Below are 19,254 nucleotides of genomic sequence, written 5' to 3' on the forward strand. Positions count from 1 at the left end.
ATCTGGAATTTTGATGCCTCCAGCTTTGCTTTTCTTTTTCAGGATTGCTTTGACTATTCAGGGTTTTTTATTGTTCCATACAACTTTTAGGATTGTTTGTTCTAGCTCTGTGAAAAATGCTGTGGTGGTATTTTGATAGGGATTGCATTAAACGTGTAGATACTTTAGGTAGTATAAACATTGTTAATGTTTGTTCTTCTAATCCATGAGCATGGAATTTTTCCCATTTCCTTGTGTCCTCTTCAATTTCTGAAAGCAGGTTCTTGAACAGGTAATTTCCACACCCATGTGTATTACAGCATTATTCACATTAGCTAAGAGGTGGAACTCAAATGTCCATCAACAGATGAATGGATTTTTTAATATTATTCAGCCTTAAAAAGAAAACATTTTGGGGGCACCTAGGTGGCTCAGTTAAGTGCTGCCTTTGGATCGGGTCATGATCCCGAGGTCCTGGGATCGAGCCCTGCATTGGGCTTCTTGCTTGGTGGGGAGCCTGCTTCTCCCTCTCCTCACCACTCATGCTCTGTGTCGCTGTCTCTGTCTCTGTCTCTCTCTCTCAAATAAATAAATAAAATCTTTATTAAAAAAAACAAAAGAGGGGCACCTGGGTAGCTCAGTCGTTAGGCGTCTGCCTTCGGCTCAGGTCATGATCCCAGGGTCCTGGGATCGAGCCCCACGTCAGGTTCCCTGCTCCGCGGGAAGCCTGCTTCTCCCTCTCCCACTCCCCCTGCTTGGGTTCCCTCTCTCGCTGTGTCTCTCTCTGTCAAATAAATAAATAAAATCTTAAAAAAAAAGAAAAAATATTTTGTTAAATGCTGTAGCATGGATGATCCTTGAGGATGACACTATGCTAAGAGAAATAAGCCAGTCATAAGAATCCAAATACTGTATGATTCCACTTATATGAGGCATCTAAAGTAGTCGAACTTACAGAAACAGAAAGTAGCATGGTGCTTGACAGGGGTTGGGGGAAGGGTTGGAAATGGGGACTTGCTTAGTGGGTATAGTTTCAATTTTACAAGATGAAAAAGTCCATAAATCTTCTGCACAACTATATAAATATAGTTAACGCTATTAAATTGTACATTTAAAATGGTTAAGATGGTAGGGGCGCCTGGGTGGCTCAGTCATTAAGCGTCTGCCTTTGGCTCAGGTCATGGTCCCAGGGTCCTGGGATCAAGCCCCGCATCGGGCTCCCTGCTTGGCGGGAAGCCTGCTTCTCCCTTTCCCCCTCCCCCTGCTTGTGTTCCCTCTCTCGCTGTGTCTCTCTCTGTCAAATAAATAAGTAAAATCTTAAAAAAGAAAATAAAATGGTTAAGATGGTAAATTTTGATATGTGCTTTTTACAGCAATTTTATTGGGGTTTCAAGAGAGCAGAGGTAATCGTGTGTACTCAATCTGATGTCTTTAGTAGGATCTTGATACTCTCTTTTTTTGGTTTGTTTTTTTTCTGTGTTTTGCCTCTCTGTTTTACTTTTTTTTAAAGATTTTATTTATTTATTTATTTATTTGAGAGAGAGAGAGAGAGAGAAACAGCATGAGAGGGGAGAGGGTCAGAGGGAGAAGCAGGCTCCCCGCTGAGCCAGGAGCCCGATGTGGGACTCGATCCCAGGACTCCAGGATCGTGATCTGAGCCGAAGGCAGTCGCTTAACCAAATGAGCCACCTGTTTTACTTTTTTCCACCTTCCTTTGGTTTAGGTGAATCCTGTGGGATTTTTAGAATTACATTTTGATTTATCTATATTTTAGACTGCTGTTCTTATAAGGCCACCAGTCCTTTTAGGGTTCACCCCAATCCAATTTTACCTTATTTTGATTACATTGCAAAGACCCTGTTTCCAAGTAAGGTAACATTCACTGGTTCCAGGTAAACATGAATTTTGGGAGGACATTATTAAACCTAGTATAGTCTTCTTTTTTAAAGATTTATTTATTTATTTATTTGAGGGAGAGACAGAGAGAGCACACAAGCTTGGGGTAGGGGCAGGGGGAGAGAATCTCAAGCAGACTCCCCACTGAGCCTGGAGCCTGACACAGGGCTTCATCTCTTGACCCTGAGATCATGACCTGTGCTGAAACCAAGAGTCGGACATTTGACTGACTGAATCACCCAGGCACCCCTAGTCTTTTTTATTTATTTATTTTTTTTTACGGTTTTGTTTTTAAGTAATCTCTGGACCCAGTGTGGGGCTCAAACTCACAACTCTGAGATCAAGAGTCTCATGCTCCACTGACTGAGCCAGCCAGGCACCCCTAAACCTAGTATAGTCTTGATAGGACAGGTCCTACTTTGTTCTTCTTCACCGTTGTCTTAGATTTTCTGGGACTTTGCCCTTCCATACTCATTTTAGAGATAGTTTGGTGAAAAGCTATTGGGGGGCGCCTGGGTGGCTCAGTTGTTAAGCATTTGCCTTCGGCTCAGGTCATGATCCCAGGGTCCTGGGATCGAGCCCCGCATCGGGCCCCCTGCTGAGCGGGAAGCCTGCTTCTCCCTCTCCCTCTGCCTCTGCCTGCCTGCTGCTCCCCCTGCTTGTGCTCTCTCTCTCACTATCTCTCTCTCTGTGTCAAATAAATAAATAAAAGATCTTAAAAAAAAAGATTCTCTAAAACAAAACTATTGCAATGTTGATTGAAATAGCATTGGACTTCTAGATTAATTTGGAGAGCATCACTATCTACATTATACTGAGTCTTCCTATCCATGAATGTGATAAATCCTAATTTATATAATGTTCTTTAATGTGTTTCAACATAGTTTTGTAATTTTCTGTATAAAAACATTTCATATTCAATCGCTATCATAAGTGATATCTTAAAGATTATATTTTTAAATTGTCACTAATGTATACGAATGCATGGCTTAAAAGGTTTAATATCCAGCAACTTCTCTGAACTCTTACTAATTTAAAAAATTTTTTCTGTAAAGTCTCTTAGATTGTTTGCATTTTTATGTTTTTACCATTTCTTTCTTTTGGCTCTGGCTCTTTTGCTATCTATTTCACATTGTAAATTACTAAAAGACAGAAACCTTTCTTTAATGTGCTTTGGAGAGTAAATGGACAGTGAGTAGTATATTGAAATATATGAAAGGAGAATCTTAGATGGTGTTTAGGAAAAGAAAACTTTTGGTATCTTGCACAGTGTTAGTGCTGATAAAGGGAAAAACACATGTAGAGAGAATGGAAAGGGCTGAATTAAAAGATCTAGGATATATAACAGAAGAGTAATTATGCCTTTGTCAGGATGGGGCTACTAGTAAACAACATTTAAGTCCAGAGTTAAGAGTTTATATTTTATGTGGAAGGTGGTTGATAGAACTATATTGTTAGGACGCTCATGATTTTTATTTTAAAGGTCAATGCAATTATTCAGTGTATTTTTTATTATTAATTTTATTATGTTAGTCACCATACATTACATCATTAGTTTTTGATGTAGTGTTCCATGATTCATTGTTTGTGTATAACACCCAGTGCTCCATGCAATATGTGCCCTCCTTAATACCCATCACCTGGCTAACCCATTCCCCCACCTCCAATTTAGTGTGTTTTTGGTGGGCTTAAGGTTTAGGTAGGGGCCCTGAAAATCTAGAGCACGAAATCTTATAATGAGAGGAAATGATCAGATAAAGGCTAGAGAAGAGCTAACATAATGTTATTTACTTAAAAGGAATTAATGAATTAAATAAACCAACTCTCTTTTTTTCTGAGACATCCTTTCTGTATGCCAAAACTGGATTAGAAATTACTGTAAGGTGTTAACATGAAGGCAGAAGGTAATGCTGTTCAGAGACAGAGAAATAAAGTGTTTGGAAAATTGTGTCTTAGGGCACCAAGAGAAGTAACTAATGACCTATAGTTGATTATTATTGAGATATCCGAGGATTAAAGAAAGCTGAGTCAGGGAGGGATTGGAAGGTAAATGTCTTAAAGCCATTAAGGAAGAAAGCCAGGCAATTATCATTCAATTCTTGCTACACTGTTAAAATTGAGCAAAATGTAAAAATATATGATCTATAAATGTGTAGAAGACAACAAAAGCAGAAAGAAAAATAGTCAGAACTTGGGACTGGAAAAATAATACAAGGTTTGTTTTTTCTGAGTTTTAAGATCCTGATATACAAAGTAATTTGCAGGAGAGATGACCTTATCTAGTTAATTAAAAATACAAGGCCTCCGATTGAACTTGAAAATTAGTGATGAAACTCATTTTTAGCCGCAGTATCTGAGTTTTAAAAATCATCCATATAATCTCATGTTAGCATTGTAAAGTGAGTATTCAGTTGGAGCTGTCTTTCTGGGCTGGTAGATTTAGCAGTGGATGGAGGTTCTAGAGATTCCATGGGTTCTGGAGCTTCCATAAGTCCCTTTCTGTATGACCAGTATAACAACAGACTTACAGATCTACCTTCTTTGTATTGTTTTTTGCCATTGTGTATTGCTTGCAAAATGAGAGGTTAGCACCCCATGGAAGGCTGGGAAGATATTTTTATTTTTTATTTTTTGTTTTTGTTAAGATTTTATTTGAGATTAAGCCAGAGAGAGAGATCGGGAGAGAGCACAAGGAGGGGGGAGTGGCAGAGGGAGAGGAGAAGCAGGCTCTCTCTCCACTGAGCAGGGAGCCTGACTCAGTCCCAGTACCTCAGGGTCATGACCTGAGCTGAAGGCAGACGCTTAACCAACTGAACCACCCAGGTGCCCTGGGAAGATATTTTTAAAGAGATATTCTTATGACTCTTAGTACTTTATACCCTGTTAGAAATGTGTCGTGAGGGCAGGGATTTTTCTCTGTTTTGTTCACTGAGTTATCTGTAACGACTAAAATCGTGCCTGAAAGATAGGAGATGCTTAGTAAATATTTATTATTGAATGTATAAATGATTGTGTGCATGGAACAGTATTGGTAGTTAAAAGATTTTGTTTTTTTTGTCATTACATTGAAAATACGCTGTGGTTCTCTTAAAAGATATTTTAGTATTTTATAGCTTTGTTGGTGTAAGTTTGTTACTGTTTTGCATTCTTTTTTCCCCCAAGGAAGTAGCATTTAATGTAAGTACACTTGAAGGTTTTGTGAGGGCAAAGACAAATCCTGGGGAAACTGAATAAAGACTTAATACACTTAGATGTTAGTCGAAAGTTTTATTTTCCATTTTCTTCTGTGCAAGTTAGTTACAGGCCTCTCTGCAGCGAGTGGATGTGAGCTGCATTATTACAGTATAGCTGTATAATTGGTGTGGCCCTGTGTGAACCTATGGGATCTGGGGCATGTAATGAGTTAAGCTTTTTCTGCTGAAATGTCAAGAATGCATTTAAATACTTCTGGATTCTTGCCAGACCCACATTACCAAGACTATTCTTTATTTTAGATTCAAATATACAGTAGGTCTGAAGTGCTCAGGCATGCATATTGAATTTCTTTCTGAATGTACTATAATTCAGAAGGAAACTTTTTTTGAAGGAAGACAGGTCTTTACACATTACTTATGAATAACTTGCCTCAGATCTTGGATTCTTAATTGAAGATCTGCTTCTGTAGTCTTACTCAGGTAAAATTTATAAAGGACTCCATTATATGGGTATAATCAGATTCTGGTAGATGGTGTCTATAAATACTGAAGGAATATTTGGATAAGTTATTAGAATTTTACAGTTTTTCTCAAGCCATTCCCCAGTATTTTGGCAGGTGAAAATTATGTAAGATATGGCATTGATGCAGGGACTGAGATGCTGATAATCCATGAAAAGTATTTTCCTATGGCACCATTCACATACTTGTTCCTATTTTTATCTCAGTGGTAATTTATGTAAAGGAAATTTTTGTTGTCAAAGAGGGTTCATTAAACTATCCCTAAATATGTCCTATGACTAGACAGTGTATTGGACAATTTTTAGAACTTTAGAATTTTTTAAAGTCTTGATTTTGAAAAAAAAATCCCCTTTTATGGTGATGTTTTTCTTTGACTGTACTCACTGATCTAATGCCTCTTACTGGATCTGGCAACCTACAAAGGAGGTTGTCCTTTTGCTGGGCAATGGTTAGGTTTCCCATTTCCTGTTACAAAGTACCTTTCAAGTTCTAACAGTAATGTATTACTTTTCCATATATAACTATTATCCCAAACTGAATATTTTGTAGCTCCTCTTTAGATAATTTGGGAGGTTTTAATAAGGAATAGTGGGTTATTTTGATGTACAGAATACTTTAAGTATGTCTTAAAGACTCTTGAACTGTTACAGATTTTTTAATGTTAAAAAAAATCATGACTCTGACTTTTTTTTTTTTTTATTGCAGGCTGGATATCTTCACATTCTCTGTTACAACTTTGGAGTAGAAACCCACAAGCAGAATAAATATGAAGAAAGTTCTTTCTGGCTTAGGTAATACAAACAAAATTAGTGAATGTGAATTTAGGGATATCATCATACAGTTCAGTAAATACTTATTATGTGGTACTTTGTCAGTTTAAACATTCTCTGACTTCAAATGCCAATATGCTAAATTTATTTATTCCTTTAATATGTGTTGTTTATTCTTACATGTTGTCAGTTGATAGGAAAATGTATTCTATTCTTTTTTTTTAAAAGATTTTATTTATTTATTCATGAGAGACAGAGAGAGAGAGAGGCAGAGGCAGAGGGAGAAGCAGGCTCCCCGCCGAGCAGGGAGTGCAATGCGGGACTCGATCCCAGGACCCTGGGATCATGACCTGAGCCGAAGGCAGACGCTTAACCGACTGAGCCACCCAGGCATCCCGAAAATGTATTCTATTCTTAATAAAACACAAGAGTATGTTCTTCTTTCATTCCTCCTTCATATCTCCATCAAGAATATGAATTTTTCGGGACGCCTGGGTGGCTCAGTCGGTTAAGCGTCTGCCTTCGGCTCAGGTCATCATCCCAGGGTCCTGGGATCGAGTCCCGCATCAGGCTCTCTGCTCAGCAGGGAACCTGCTTCTCCCTCTGCCTGCCACTCCCGTGCTTGTGCACGCTTGCTCCCTCTCTGACAAACAAATAAAAGAAAATCTTAAAAAAAAAAGAATATGAATTTTTCTTTTACTTTGTTACATATTGCTCTCTGCCAACCCCAGAGTATACAGGTGGATGGGTGAAGAGTAGGATCAGGATCAGCTAAATTGTTATTATTAAATGATTCTGCTATTTTAATATCAATAAATATATTTAGCACTTACTGTATGATCAGTATTATACTAATATTTGTACTATTGTGTTGAATCTGGAAGTATCAAGGGAATAATGTAAAAGTGTAGCAACTATATGCAAGAACCCTGTCTTTCACTGAACACTTAGGCACAGCACAGGTTCTGACACATAGTAGATATTCAATAATTGCTAGTTAAATGAATTTATGTGAAAAATATATTTTTCTGGAGATGTCACATAAGGTGCTTTGAATATCAGGGGATTATGGAATAAAATATATCAAATCAATTCACTAAATGTTTCTCCATTGTGAGTATAGGGTTAGTTCTGGTTATTTGGAGATACTCTCAGGGTTGGTTTAACTGTTGTGAAAAATTACATTTGCCATTAATGAAATAAATGCAAATATGGTCTTTGAGATTATAGTAATCACAGGTATATATATCCCTAACAAAATATTTATGCAAATAACTTTTTTATGTAAAAGACTTTCTCTAAAGATTTTTTAAATTTATTTGTCAGAGAGAGAGAGCACAAGCAGGGGGAGCGGCACAGGGAGAAGCAGGCTGCCCGCTGAACAAGGGGCCTGATGTGGGGCTCGATCCCAGGACCCTGGGATCATGACCTGAGCTGAAGGGAGATGCTTAATAGCCTGAGCCACCCAGGCGTCCCTGTAAAAGACTTTTTAGAGCCTAAAGATTGATCAAACTCTATGAAGAACTATGCCTAGCAGAACAGGCTTATAAAGTTATGAGTTATACTTGACTCAATTTAGAATGTTTCACACAAGTGAAATATACCTGAAGTTATGATAAAATTGCATTTTAATAAATTGAATTATTTCATATATAATCAAAGGAGCTGAGTAGTTTAGCACAGGTTTTACAACAGGTTTCGTTTAAATGAACCTTTTTATGAAGTGAATGATAAGTGAGTTTTGTTACAGGATTTGGCAGTATTGGGGGGTACAAAGTTTATGGCATCAACCTATCAAAAAACTAGTATGCCAAGAAGACAGGGATGAGGAGGACAAAAGAAATTAAAAAAAAAATACCTCTCCCCCGTCCCCCGCCGCCTCCCAAAACATCCTGGTGCCATGGGTGGCTTCTGGAAATTTAAAACTGTGGAGGTAAGCTTGGAGTTTATGCCAAGAATGAGAGGGAATGTTCTCTAGGAAATGGTCATAAGAATAAGCTGAGGCTTAAAGTGGCCTATGTAGGCCATTTTCACATATGCCATGGGTTGTTGACGTCTTCTCTGTCGTTACTATTTTTAGAAAACCTTACAGAAGAAAAATTTGATGGTGACAGGATGATTGACATACATATCATCAGCTGGCTAAATCAGATTTTTACTGTATGTTTAGTGGCTATATTTTTAGGAATATCATTTGACCTACAGTCAGATTTTCATCAAAATCTATATTATAAATTTATAGAGCACCATTATATTTTGAGTCTTTTGTGTTCTTGTTGTCATTAGAATGAGATTAGAGAAACCAGGAAAAACTTAAATTCTAGCTCTAGTTATTATATATGATTTTAATCTCTGCCTGATTATATTTTCCACCTCTTTTGGGGATATAAAAATATCTTGGTGAAGTATTTTCAAATGCCCTGAAAAAGTACATTTTAATGTGTTTTAAAAAAGGCAAAAATAATTATCAGTGTTATTAACAGTAGGAATTTTAGCACAGTGGATAGTCTTTCTAGTATTAGATCAACTCAATCAAAATTTGAGCCAACTATGACATCAGTGTGAAACTGGTAATACTGTGAAACCTACTTTTTAGAATTACTGTACAGCTTTAATATGTTGATGCATGTGTTGTAGAGTGTTCAATATCTTGCTTGGGAAACAGAAACTGGTCAGCAAAGGGTAGCTGTTGCTGCTATTTCTAGGTGATATGTTTGCTCTTTACTGTAAATGAACACTAATGTGGCAAGTACACTAGTTTAGTTCTAAACTTTATCACAGTGAAATCAAACGTGGATTACTTGTTGACTTCCCAGGTAACTATATTATAAAGACAAACACACACATTTTCTGTCATACTGCTTATCTTTGGAACAGTTTTTCTTTGTGCTTTAATTATCCATGTATTAAGAAGACTATTGGGAGCAGTTGGTGATACGGTAGAAATGAATAGCTGCTAATTAAGCATCTGTCTCTGTAAATTTTACACCAGAAGGAGGCAATGGAGAGTGTACTTTCTACAGGCTTAAGTCTTTTGTAAACAGTGAATATCTTAAGGTAGAGGTTATATGCAGTTTGAAAGTACCTGTTCACTCTTAAAAGGAAAAACTCCAGTTTTACACAAATGATAACATATCAAAATTGCTATAGTATATTAGAATTTTGTTGAAATAGAAGCCTAGAACATAAAAGGGTGGTAGTGGGTAGTGTTTATAAAACTCTTTTCTGTCCCTCAGTTCTTGTTAACAGATCTCACTCAGTTCAGGACCTTTTTCAGTTTTTGTCTCCCCCTGCCTTTTCTTTTGCTAAGAAAAGTTCATGAACAGCTGCTGTTCTTGCTTTTTTCTACCACACTCTTTTGATCACGTCCCCTTATTAGAGATGCCATGGATTAAGAGAAGGCTGGTGTAATTATGAATGGAATTGGGAATCCTTTAGCTTACTTTACTGTAGGCATCAGGGTACCTGCCTCGATGTATTCAATGACAAATTTAGTTAGGACTCTGTTAAATATAAAATTTCAGACCTTTGAAATCAGAATGCTAGTATTGGAAATATATTTAAGAGGTTTTTTGTTTAATAAGATGCATTTTGGGGGGCACCTGGCTGCCTCAGGTGGAAGAGCATGTGACTCTTGATCTCAGGGTCATGGGTTCAACCCCTACGTTGGGTGTAGAGATTACTAAAAAAAGAAATAAACTTTGCTGCCCCTCCCCTTTTGCAATTCTTGCTATATTGAGCTCCTGTGTCGGCTTCTAGCAGAAGACAAGCATAAGTAGATGGGAAGAGATTAGTGATATAGAACTGTCTTTCTTCACAGTCTAGGGGATTTCAGTTGCCCTGGTGGCATTTAAATTTAGTCTTTATCTTTTAACGTCCTGATAATTGGGACATATATTATGCTGAATTTGGCTTTTTATAAAAGGTATACAGAAATTGCACAGTGATGAGTTAGTATTCTAAAAGAAGCACTTGTGGGGCGCCTGGGTGGCTCAGTTGGTTAAACCGCTGCCTTCAGCTCAGGTCATGATTCCAGAGTCCTGGGATCGAGCCCCACATCAGGCTCCCTGCTCATGCAGGAAGCCTGCTTCTCCCTCTGCCTGCCGCTCCCCCTGCTTGTGCTCTTTCTCTCTCTCTCTCTCTCGCTCTCTCTCTCTGTGTCAAATAAATAAATAAAATCTTTAAAAAGAAAATAAAAGAAGCACTTGTAAACCAAACAAATACAAGTAAGTCTAACTCAAAAGGCTTTGGGGTTACATTGATTTACTGCAGAGATTTTGCAGATTTTTTTCTCCCTGGAAGGAAAATGCCTTAATCGCAAAACCTTAGTCATATTCTTAATCACGGATGATTTTTCTTTTATTTCTAGTAGTTCTAATTCAACTGTGTTACTTGGAGCTGCTGACTGGTACACACTTGGGAGGCTCACTTTTTTCCTTTTGCTGTAAGAAGACCTATTTTGTGGGCGCCTGGGTGGCTCAGTTGGTTAAGCGACTGCCTTCGGCTCAGGTCATGATCCTGGAGTCCCGGGATCGAGTCCCACATCAGGCTCCCTGCTCAGCAGGGAGTCTGCTTCTCCCTCTGACCCTCTTCCCTCTCGTGCTCTCTATCTCTCATTCTCTCTCTCTCAAATAAATAAAAATCTTTAAAAAAAAAATAAAAATAATAAAAAAATAAAAAAATAAAAAAAAAAAGAAGACCTATTTTGTAATTGTGGCAAATTAAATTTAGGGGAGAACAGTTAAAATGAAAGTGATATAGTAAAAATGTTTAAAATTTCTTCGCTGATAAAAGTTGTATGTGCTAATTATAAAAATTTAAATGTTACAAAAATATATAATGTGTTAAGTAAAAGTCCTTTGTAATCCCACATTCATAAATGCTCATTATTAACATTTTACTTTATGTTTTTATAATTTTTTTCACAGTTTTTAAAAGGTCTTTTAATATGTTAAATGACAAGGAAGACATGAGAATCATTGAAATGCATTTGGAGGATTTAAGGAATTGAGGAGTTTTTTAAAAATGGACTGTAAATAAGGAAAATAAATGGAACAAAACTAAGCCAAAGACTATACATAGGACAATTCCTAATTGCTGATCTCTTGTTAGAGACAGTGAGATAAATCGGGAAAATGACTGAAGACATTTGAATTGGACAAAATCATGGAGAATTGAATAAAACCCTGAAGGTGTTCTATAAAAAATAATCTAATTGATCTTAATAAATGAAATAAAAATGACCCTACTTTCTTTGACCTACAGGTCAGAGACTGCTTAAAGATTCCTGAAGAGTCCTTTGTAGGTTAAATTGAGAATATTTTTCAACTCCTTGTGTGAGAGCTTTGTGCTGCCTTTTCCCCTTCAGAATCCAAAGAAAGCACGATTTCTTCAGCATCCTTCTGAGACCATAATTACAGTTTATATTTTCTTTAAAAAACTTCCCAACCTAAACTTAGTGTTGCTAGATTTTTTGGATGTGAATAAATAATTGGGTAGACGGTATATTAGAGTAGGAATAATTTTGGAGCTCCTCTTCTAACACTACTTTTAATTTCTCTAAAGTTAATCTAAAACTTGCCTTGGTAGCTAATGTGAGTTAGGAATAGTTTTTACCCTGTGCGTAGTATCCTCAAGTGAAGTGTGTTTCTTTCCTGCTCCTATAAAACTTCTTGTATCTCTCATTGAATCAAAAGAGGAGAATTCAGCAAAAATTATACTACTGTTTTCTAAATTTATAGCGCTTAGAGTTGGTGAACCAGATTATGTAATTTCCATGTTGGGTTTAAAATAGGTATTATGTTTACAATAGGGACAGTATTTATGAGGTATTTTTATTTATCACTGCCTAGTCTTTATTATGGTTATATATAGGAATATATATCACCAGAGGTCTTTTTTTTAATTTTTTAATTTTATTTTTTTTATTTTTATTTATTTTTTTAAAGGATTTTATTTACTTATTTGATAGAGAGAAAGTGCACGCACAAGCAGGGGGAGCGACAGGCAGAGAGAGAGAGAGGGAGAAGCAGGCTCCCCAAGGAGCAGGGAGCCCGATGCGGGACTCGATCCCAGGGCCCTGGGATCATGACCTGAGCCGAAGGCAGTCGCTCAACCAGCTGAGCCACCCAGGCGCCCCGGTCTTTTTTTTTTTAAAGAAGATTCTTTTTTAAGTAATCCCTACACACACAACAGGTGGGGCTCGAACCTACAACCCTGAGATCAGGAGTTGCATGCTCTACTGACTGAACCAGGCAGGTGCCCCACCAGAGGTCTTCTAATAAGGAAATAACAAAGGAAATATAAATATGTTTTCTGCACAAATATTAATGATTCACTGTATGAGCCCAGGGGAAATTTGTATCAGTTTCAGTGCTACTTAATGCTCATCCCTTTATTTTCCCTTTGTTCTCAGCCCAAGACCTTGAGAATTTGACAATATTATTTATAGTCAGGCAATGTGATCTAAGGAATGATCACAGAGCTAGCAGTAGAAAATCTGTTACTAATCAATTGTGTGACCTTGGATCACTCACCTAATAATGTGCTGCAATGTCTGTCTGAAAAATGGGTACAGTATTATCTGTGTCACAGGCTTGTAATAAAGATGCCATAAGGAACATAATAGGACTTTGAAAAGTTAAGGGTATTATATAATCATAGACTGTGATAAATTATTAACTATAAAAATCATATGCAAGACCTATTTTAATGGTAAATGGAATGTATTAGCACCATCTTGTGGAAATATAATGAATTGTATAACAGCAGTTTTAACAAGATAATTTACTAAAGCTAACAGAGCTGTAAGATTCTTTACAGATCTAGTTCAGTAATTTAGGAACTGTGTTCTCTGGTGCTCTCTGGTTCTGCCAGAACAGCTTTTCAGAATCTCCATTAAAGGAAAAAGGAGATGTAGCCACAATTCTCTAACACACCCATCTTGATTCAGAGAAGTTAGGCATTAATTTTGGTAAGTAGTATGTCGATGCAAGATTTTGTTTGAAAAAAGTGATTCACTTGCTTACAGTTTAAAAATGACTGGTATAGATCAATTTCATCTTGTATAGATAGGGAAGCATACATTTAGAGAGATTTATACAGTGGCACTTAGTTGGGACCCTAGATCTCCAGTCTTTTAGGAATAGTCTTTCTCCAAAGTTCAGTAATGAGGTTCCCTCTTTGATTCCTGATTTTGACTAGTATGAGTCTTCTCTCTTCTTTTCTTGGTCAGTCTAGCTAAAGGTTTGCCAGTCTGTTGGCTCTTTTCAAAGCATCAACTTTTGCTTTTATTGGTTTTTCTCTATTGTTTTTCAGTTATTTCATTTAATTCCTGCTGTAATCTTTATGTCTTTTCCCGTCCATGCTTGCTTTAGATTTAGTTTGCTCTTTCTGTTCCATTTTCCTAACATGGAAGGTTGAGATCTTACTTCTCTTAATATTGTTATAGGTATAAAATTTCCTTTAACCATTGTTTTCCGTCCCATAAATTTTGGTATGTTGTATTTTCCTGTTCACTCAGCTCAAACTATTTTTAATCTCTTGTGATTTATTCTTTGACTCATTGGTTATTTAGGAATGTGTTGTTTAATTTCCACGTAACTTCTTGATTTCTAATTTAATTTCATGTAGGTGGGGAACATACTTTCTATAACTTCAGTTCTGTTAAATTTACTGAGGCTTTTGAATATGTTCTATTCTGAAGAATGTTCTCTGTGCACTTTAGAAGAGGGTGTAGTCTGCTATTATTGGGTGGAGTATGATATAGATGTCTTTTAGGTTAGTAGGTATATAGTGTTGTTCAAGTCTTCTGTATCCTTTTTGATGCTCTGCCTAGTTGTCTTGTCTGTTATTGAAAGTGGGGTATTGGGTGCCTGGGTGGCTCAGTTGTTAAGCGTCTGCCTTCAACTCAGGTCATGATCCCAGGGTCCTGGGATCGAGCCCCACATCGGGCTCCCTGCTCAGCGGAAAACCTGCTTCTCCCTCTCCCACTGTGTTGTTTGTGTTGCTACTCTCACTCTCTCTCTGTGTCAAATAAATAAATAAAGTCTTTAAAAAGAAAAAAAGAAAGTGGGGTATTGAAATCCTCTGCCGTCATTGTTGAATTATATATCTTTCCATTCAATTTTGTCAACTTTTGTTTATGTATTTTGGGGGGCTCTCTTGTTAGGTTTATATATGTTTTTGTTATATCTTACTAATGGATTTGCTCTTTTATCATTTTAAAATATCCCTCTTTATCTCTAGTAACATTTTTCATCTTAAGGTCTATTTTGTCTGATATTAGTGTAACCACTGTAGTGTTCTTAGGTTGCTGTTTACACAGTATGTCTTTTTCCATTCTTTACTCTCAACCTCTTTGTATGTTTGAATTTAAAGTGTGTTTTTTGTCAGGGTGCCTGGGTGGCGCAGTTGGTTAAGCGTCCCGACTCTTGGTGTCAGCTCAGGTCATGATTTCAGGGTTGTGAGATTGCGCCCTGCCTCAGGCTCCACGCTCAGTGCGGAGTCTGCAGAGTTTCTCTCTCCCTCCCCCTCTGCCCCCCACCCCCGCGTGTGAGCTCTCTCTCTCAAATAAATAAATATTAGAAAAAATTAGTGTGTTTCGTGTCAACAGCATACAGTTGGATCTTTTTAAAAAATCCAGTCTGAAAATCTCTGCCATTTGATTTTATTGTTTAATCCATTCAGCCTTTTAATGTTGATATTGTTGGATTATATCTGACATTTTGCTTTTTGTCATGTCATGTCATGTCTCATGACTACCTATTCTCTCTTTTCCTCCTTTACTACTTTAAGTGAATATCTTTAGAAAATTAATTTATTTTTTGTTGTGGTAATGAATATATATAACATAAAATTTGCTGTTTTAATTATTTTAAGTGTATAATTCAGGGGGATTAATTACATTCCCAGTGTTGTTCAACCATCATTACAATCAATTTTAAAAACTTTTTTCATCACCTCAAATAGAAATTCTGTAACTTTTGGGGCACCTGGGTGGCTCAGTCATTAAGCGTCTGCCTTCGGCTCAGAGCATGGTCCCAGGGTCCTGGGATCGAGCCCTGCATCGGGCTCCCTGCTCAGTGGGAAGCCTGCTTCTCCCTCTCTCACTCCCCCTGCTTGTGTTCCCTCTCTGACTGTGTCTTTCTCTGTCAAATAAATAAGTAAAATCTTTAGGAAAAAAAAAAAGAAATTCCGTAACTTTTGGCTTTTTTTTTTTTTTTAAAGATTTTATCTATTTGACAGAGAGAGACACAGTGAGAAAGGGAACACAAGCAAGAGGAGTGGGAGAGGGAGAAGCAGGCTTCCCACTGAGCAGGGAGCCCGATGCGGGGCTCGATCCCAGGACCCTGGGATCATTACCTGAGCCGAAGGCAGATGCTCAACGACTGAGCCACCCAGGCGTCCCAGAAATTCTGTAACTTTTGAACGCTAACTCCCCATTTCTCCTTCCCCCTTCCCCCGTCCCTGATAATCTCTAATCTCCTTAATATCTCTGAATTTGCCTATCTTAGATATTTCATGTGAGCGGAATCATACAATATTTGTCTTTTTGTGTCTGGCTTATTTCACTTAGAATATTTTCAAGGATCATCCATGTTGCTACATGTATGAGAACATCATTCTTTTTTTTTTTTTACCAATAATTTACTTTATTGTGGTAAAATATACATACCATTTTAACCATTTTTAAGTGTACAATTCAGTGGCATTAAGTATACTCACAATGTCATATAAACATTACCACTGTCTATTTCTAGAATGCTTTCCTCCGAAACAAATTCTGTATGCATTAAACAATAACTCCCCAATCCTCTCACCCCTGGTAACCTGTATTCTACTTTCTATCTCTATGACTTGGCATTTTCTAGGTTCCTCATATGAGTAAAGTCATACAATATTTGTCCTTTTGTGTTTGGCTTATTAGCATGTTTTCAAGGTTTATCCATGTTGTAGAATATCAATATTTCATTCTTTTTATGGGTGAATAATATTCCATTTTATGGATTTAACACATTTTGTTTATCCATTCAGCACGTGATGAACACTTGGGTTGTTGCTATCTTTTTTTAAAAAATATTTTATTTATTTATTTGACAGAGAGAGAGAAAGTGATTCAAGCAGGGGGAGCAGCAGGCAGAGGGGGAAAGAGGCAGACGGAGAGGGAGGAGCAGGCTCCCCACTGAGCAGGGAGCCCGATGTGGGGCTTGATCCCAGGACCCTGGGATCATGCTCTGAGCTGAAGGCAGACGTTTAACCGACTGAGCCACCCAGGCGCCCCTCCATCTTTTTTGTTATTATGAATAATGTGACTATAAACTTTGGTGTATAAGTATCTGCTTGAGTCCCTGCTTTCACTTCTTTTGTATGTATACCTAGGAGTAGAATTGCTGGATCTCATAAATGGATATCTTATAGTATACCATTTAAATTGGTTAGCAGTTTTTAAAATTATATATTCTTTGTGTTACTTTCCTTATGGTTGTTCTAGGGTTACAATATACATCTTAATTTATTAGAAGTTACTTCAGATTTATATTAACTTTCTACTGAAAGAAGTTTTACTTCTATATAGCTATTCCTTATTCTTTTTTTTGCTATTGTAATTATATAAGTTATGTCTCTATATGTTTAAAAACTCAATAATATGTGGTTATAATTATTGCTTTATATAATCTTATGTATTTTAAGGAAGACGAGAGAAAAAAGGAGAGCATAAATATTTTTATAGACTCTTTTTATATATTAGCCTTCTCATCAGTTTTGGTTGTCTTCGTTTAATTCCTGTAGATTTAAGTTACCATTTGGTGTTATTTCCTTACGCTAATTATAACTTTATTCCCACCCACTTCTTTCTGTTGTCATAGTAAAAATATATTACATGTACAATGCCCCAACAATAAAGTTTTATAGATATCTATATCGTTGCTTTTTAAATAAGGAAGGAAATGAGAAGAAATATATAATCATATTGTCTTTTATAATTATCTAAATAATTACTAACTTTTTTTCATATGAATTCACATTAATGCTTGGTGTCATTTGCTCTCAGCCTGAGGAATGTTCTTTCGTATTTCTTGTAAGGCAGATCAGCAAGAAATTCTCTCAATTTTTGTTTATCTGGGAATGTATTTAGTTAGTCTTTTGAAAAATAGTTTCTCTAGATACAGGATTCTTAGTTGACAGTTTTTTCTCTTTAAGCACTTTAAATACGTCATCCCTGCTTTCTGGCACCCATTATCATGTGATGAAGAGTTAGCTGTTAATCTTGTTTCCTTTGAAATGATGAATCATTTTTCTCTGACTGCTTTCAAGATTTTCTGTTTATCTTTGACTTTCAGTAATTGGAGTATGATGTGTCTGGGTATGGATTTGTGTGTGCATGTATGTGTGATCCTACGTGGAGCCCATTAAGCTTCTTGGATGTGTAGATTATTGTTTCCCCTCAAATTTGGGAAGTTTTCAACCATTATTTTTTTGAATATATTTTCTGTTTCTTTCTCTTGCTTCTCTCCTTCTGGTATTCTCATACATATGTTGTTGTGCTGTATGATGTCCCACACGTCTTTGAAGGTCTGTTCTTTTTTTTCCACTCTTTTTTTCCTGTTTGTTCCTCAGATTTGTATAATCACTATCAATCTATCTCCAAGTTTATATATTTTTTTTGCCTGCTCAAATCTACTATTGAGCCTCTCTAGTGAATTTTTCATTTCAGTTATTGTACTTTTCAACTTCAGAATTTCCACTTGGTTCTTTTTTATAATTTCTGTGATTTAATTGTTATACTCTTATTCTCTGTTTGCATCAGTTATCATACCTTCCTTTAATTCTTTAGATATGCTTTCCTATAGTTCTTTAAACATATTTATGATAGCTGCTTTGAAGTATTTTTCTACCAACTGCAACATCTGGGACCTCTCAGAGGCAGTTTCTATTGCCTTCCTTTTATCCTCTGTATAAGTCCACTTTACTGTTTTATTGCATGTGTTGTAATATTTTGTTGAAAACTAGACATTTTGGATAATATCTTGCAGCAAGTCTGGATACCAGTTTCCCACCTTTATGGAACTTATTATTATTTTAATTGTTTGGTCATTTATTTATTTGGTTATTTGACTGGACTAATTCTGTGAAGTTTATTTTTCTCACAGTGTGTGACCTCTAATGTTCCTGCTCAGGGTTTTTCCCCTTGTTTTTGTCTTTTTATGGCTTTCTAGGCTTCACCTCGCATCCACATAAGCTACTTGTTGGTCAAGGGTTGTGTTTAAGGTCACTTAACCAGTTAGATAGTCACCCTTTCCTGTTGGATGTGTATTTTTCTTAGAGGTTGTTTTCACAGTTCAGTGAATTTATTATTTTACCCTGCATTCAGCCAGGGGCTAATAGCTAGTAGGTTCCCTTTCTGATCGTGCCTGAGGAGGCAGCCTCGGGCATGTGCACAATCTCTCAGACCGCCCAAATATGCGTGCAATTTGGTTTCTTAAAACAAACATGTTTTTTAGAGCAGTTTTAGGTTTACAACACAATTGAGAGGGAGGTACAGAGATTTTCCACATATCCCCTGATTCCGCACATTCATAGCCTCCCCACTAATCAACATTTCTCCCCGGAATGGTACATTTTTTTTTTTCTAAGGATGAACTTACATTGACACATCGTAATCCCCCAACTCTGTGGTTTACCTCAGGGTTCACTCTTGCTGTTGTATATTCTACAGGTTTAGACAAATGTGTAATGACATATACCTACCATTACAGCATTTTAGTGTCATACAGAATAGTTTCACTTCCCTAAAAATCCTCTGTGTTCTGCCTCTTCATCCCTCTCTTCCCCAAACTCTATCAACCACTGATCTTTTTGGTCTCCATAGTTTTGCCTTTTCTGGAATGTCAT

The 19,254-nt window shown here is 36.8% G+C and overlaps 1 protein-coding gene across 1 annotated transcript in view; it reads left to right on the forward strand.

Annotated features, from left to right (window-relative positions):
• TEX11 (testis expressed 11) overlaps positions 1-19,254 on the forward strand; it is a 281,592-nt gene that overhangs the window by 51,003 nt on the left and 211,335 nt on the right. The window contains exon 8 of the mRNA XM_088028563.1: positions 6,296-6,381. Coding sequence (XP_087884689.1) covers positions 6,296-6,381 — 86 coding nt within the window. The remainder of the gene's footprint in view (positions 1-6,295; positions 6,382-19,254) is intronic.

This window comes from Eumetopias jubatus, unplaced genomic scaffold (genome assembly GCF_037043125.1).
Source record: "Eumetopias jubatus isolate StellerSeaLion01/CBP00866 unplaced genomic scaffold, mEumJub1_p1.0 scaffold_11, whole genome shotgun sequence".
NCBI classification, from domain to species: domain Eukaryota; kingdom Metazoa; phylum Chordata; class Mammalia; order Carnivora; family Otariidae; genus Eumetopias; species Eumetopias jubatus.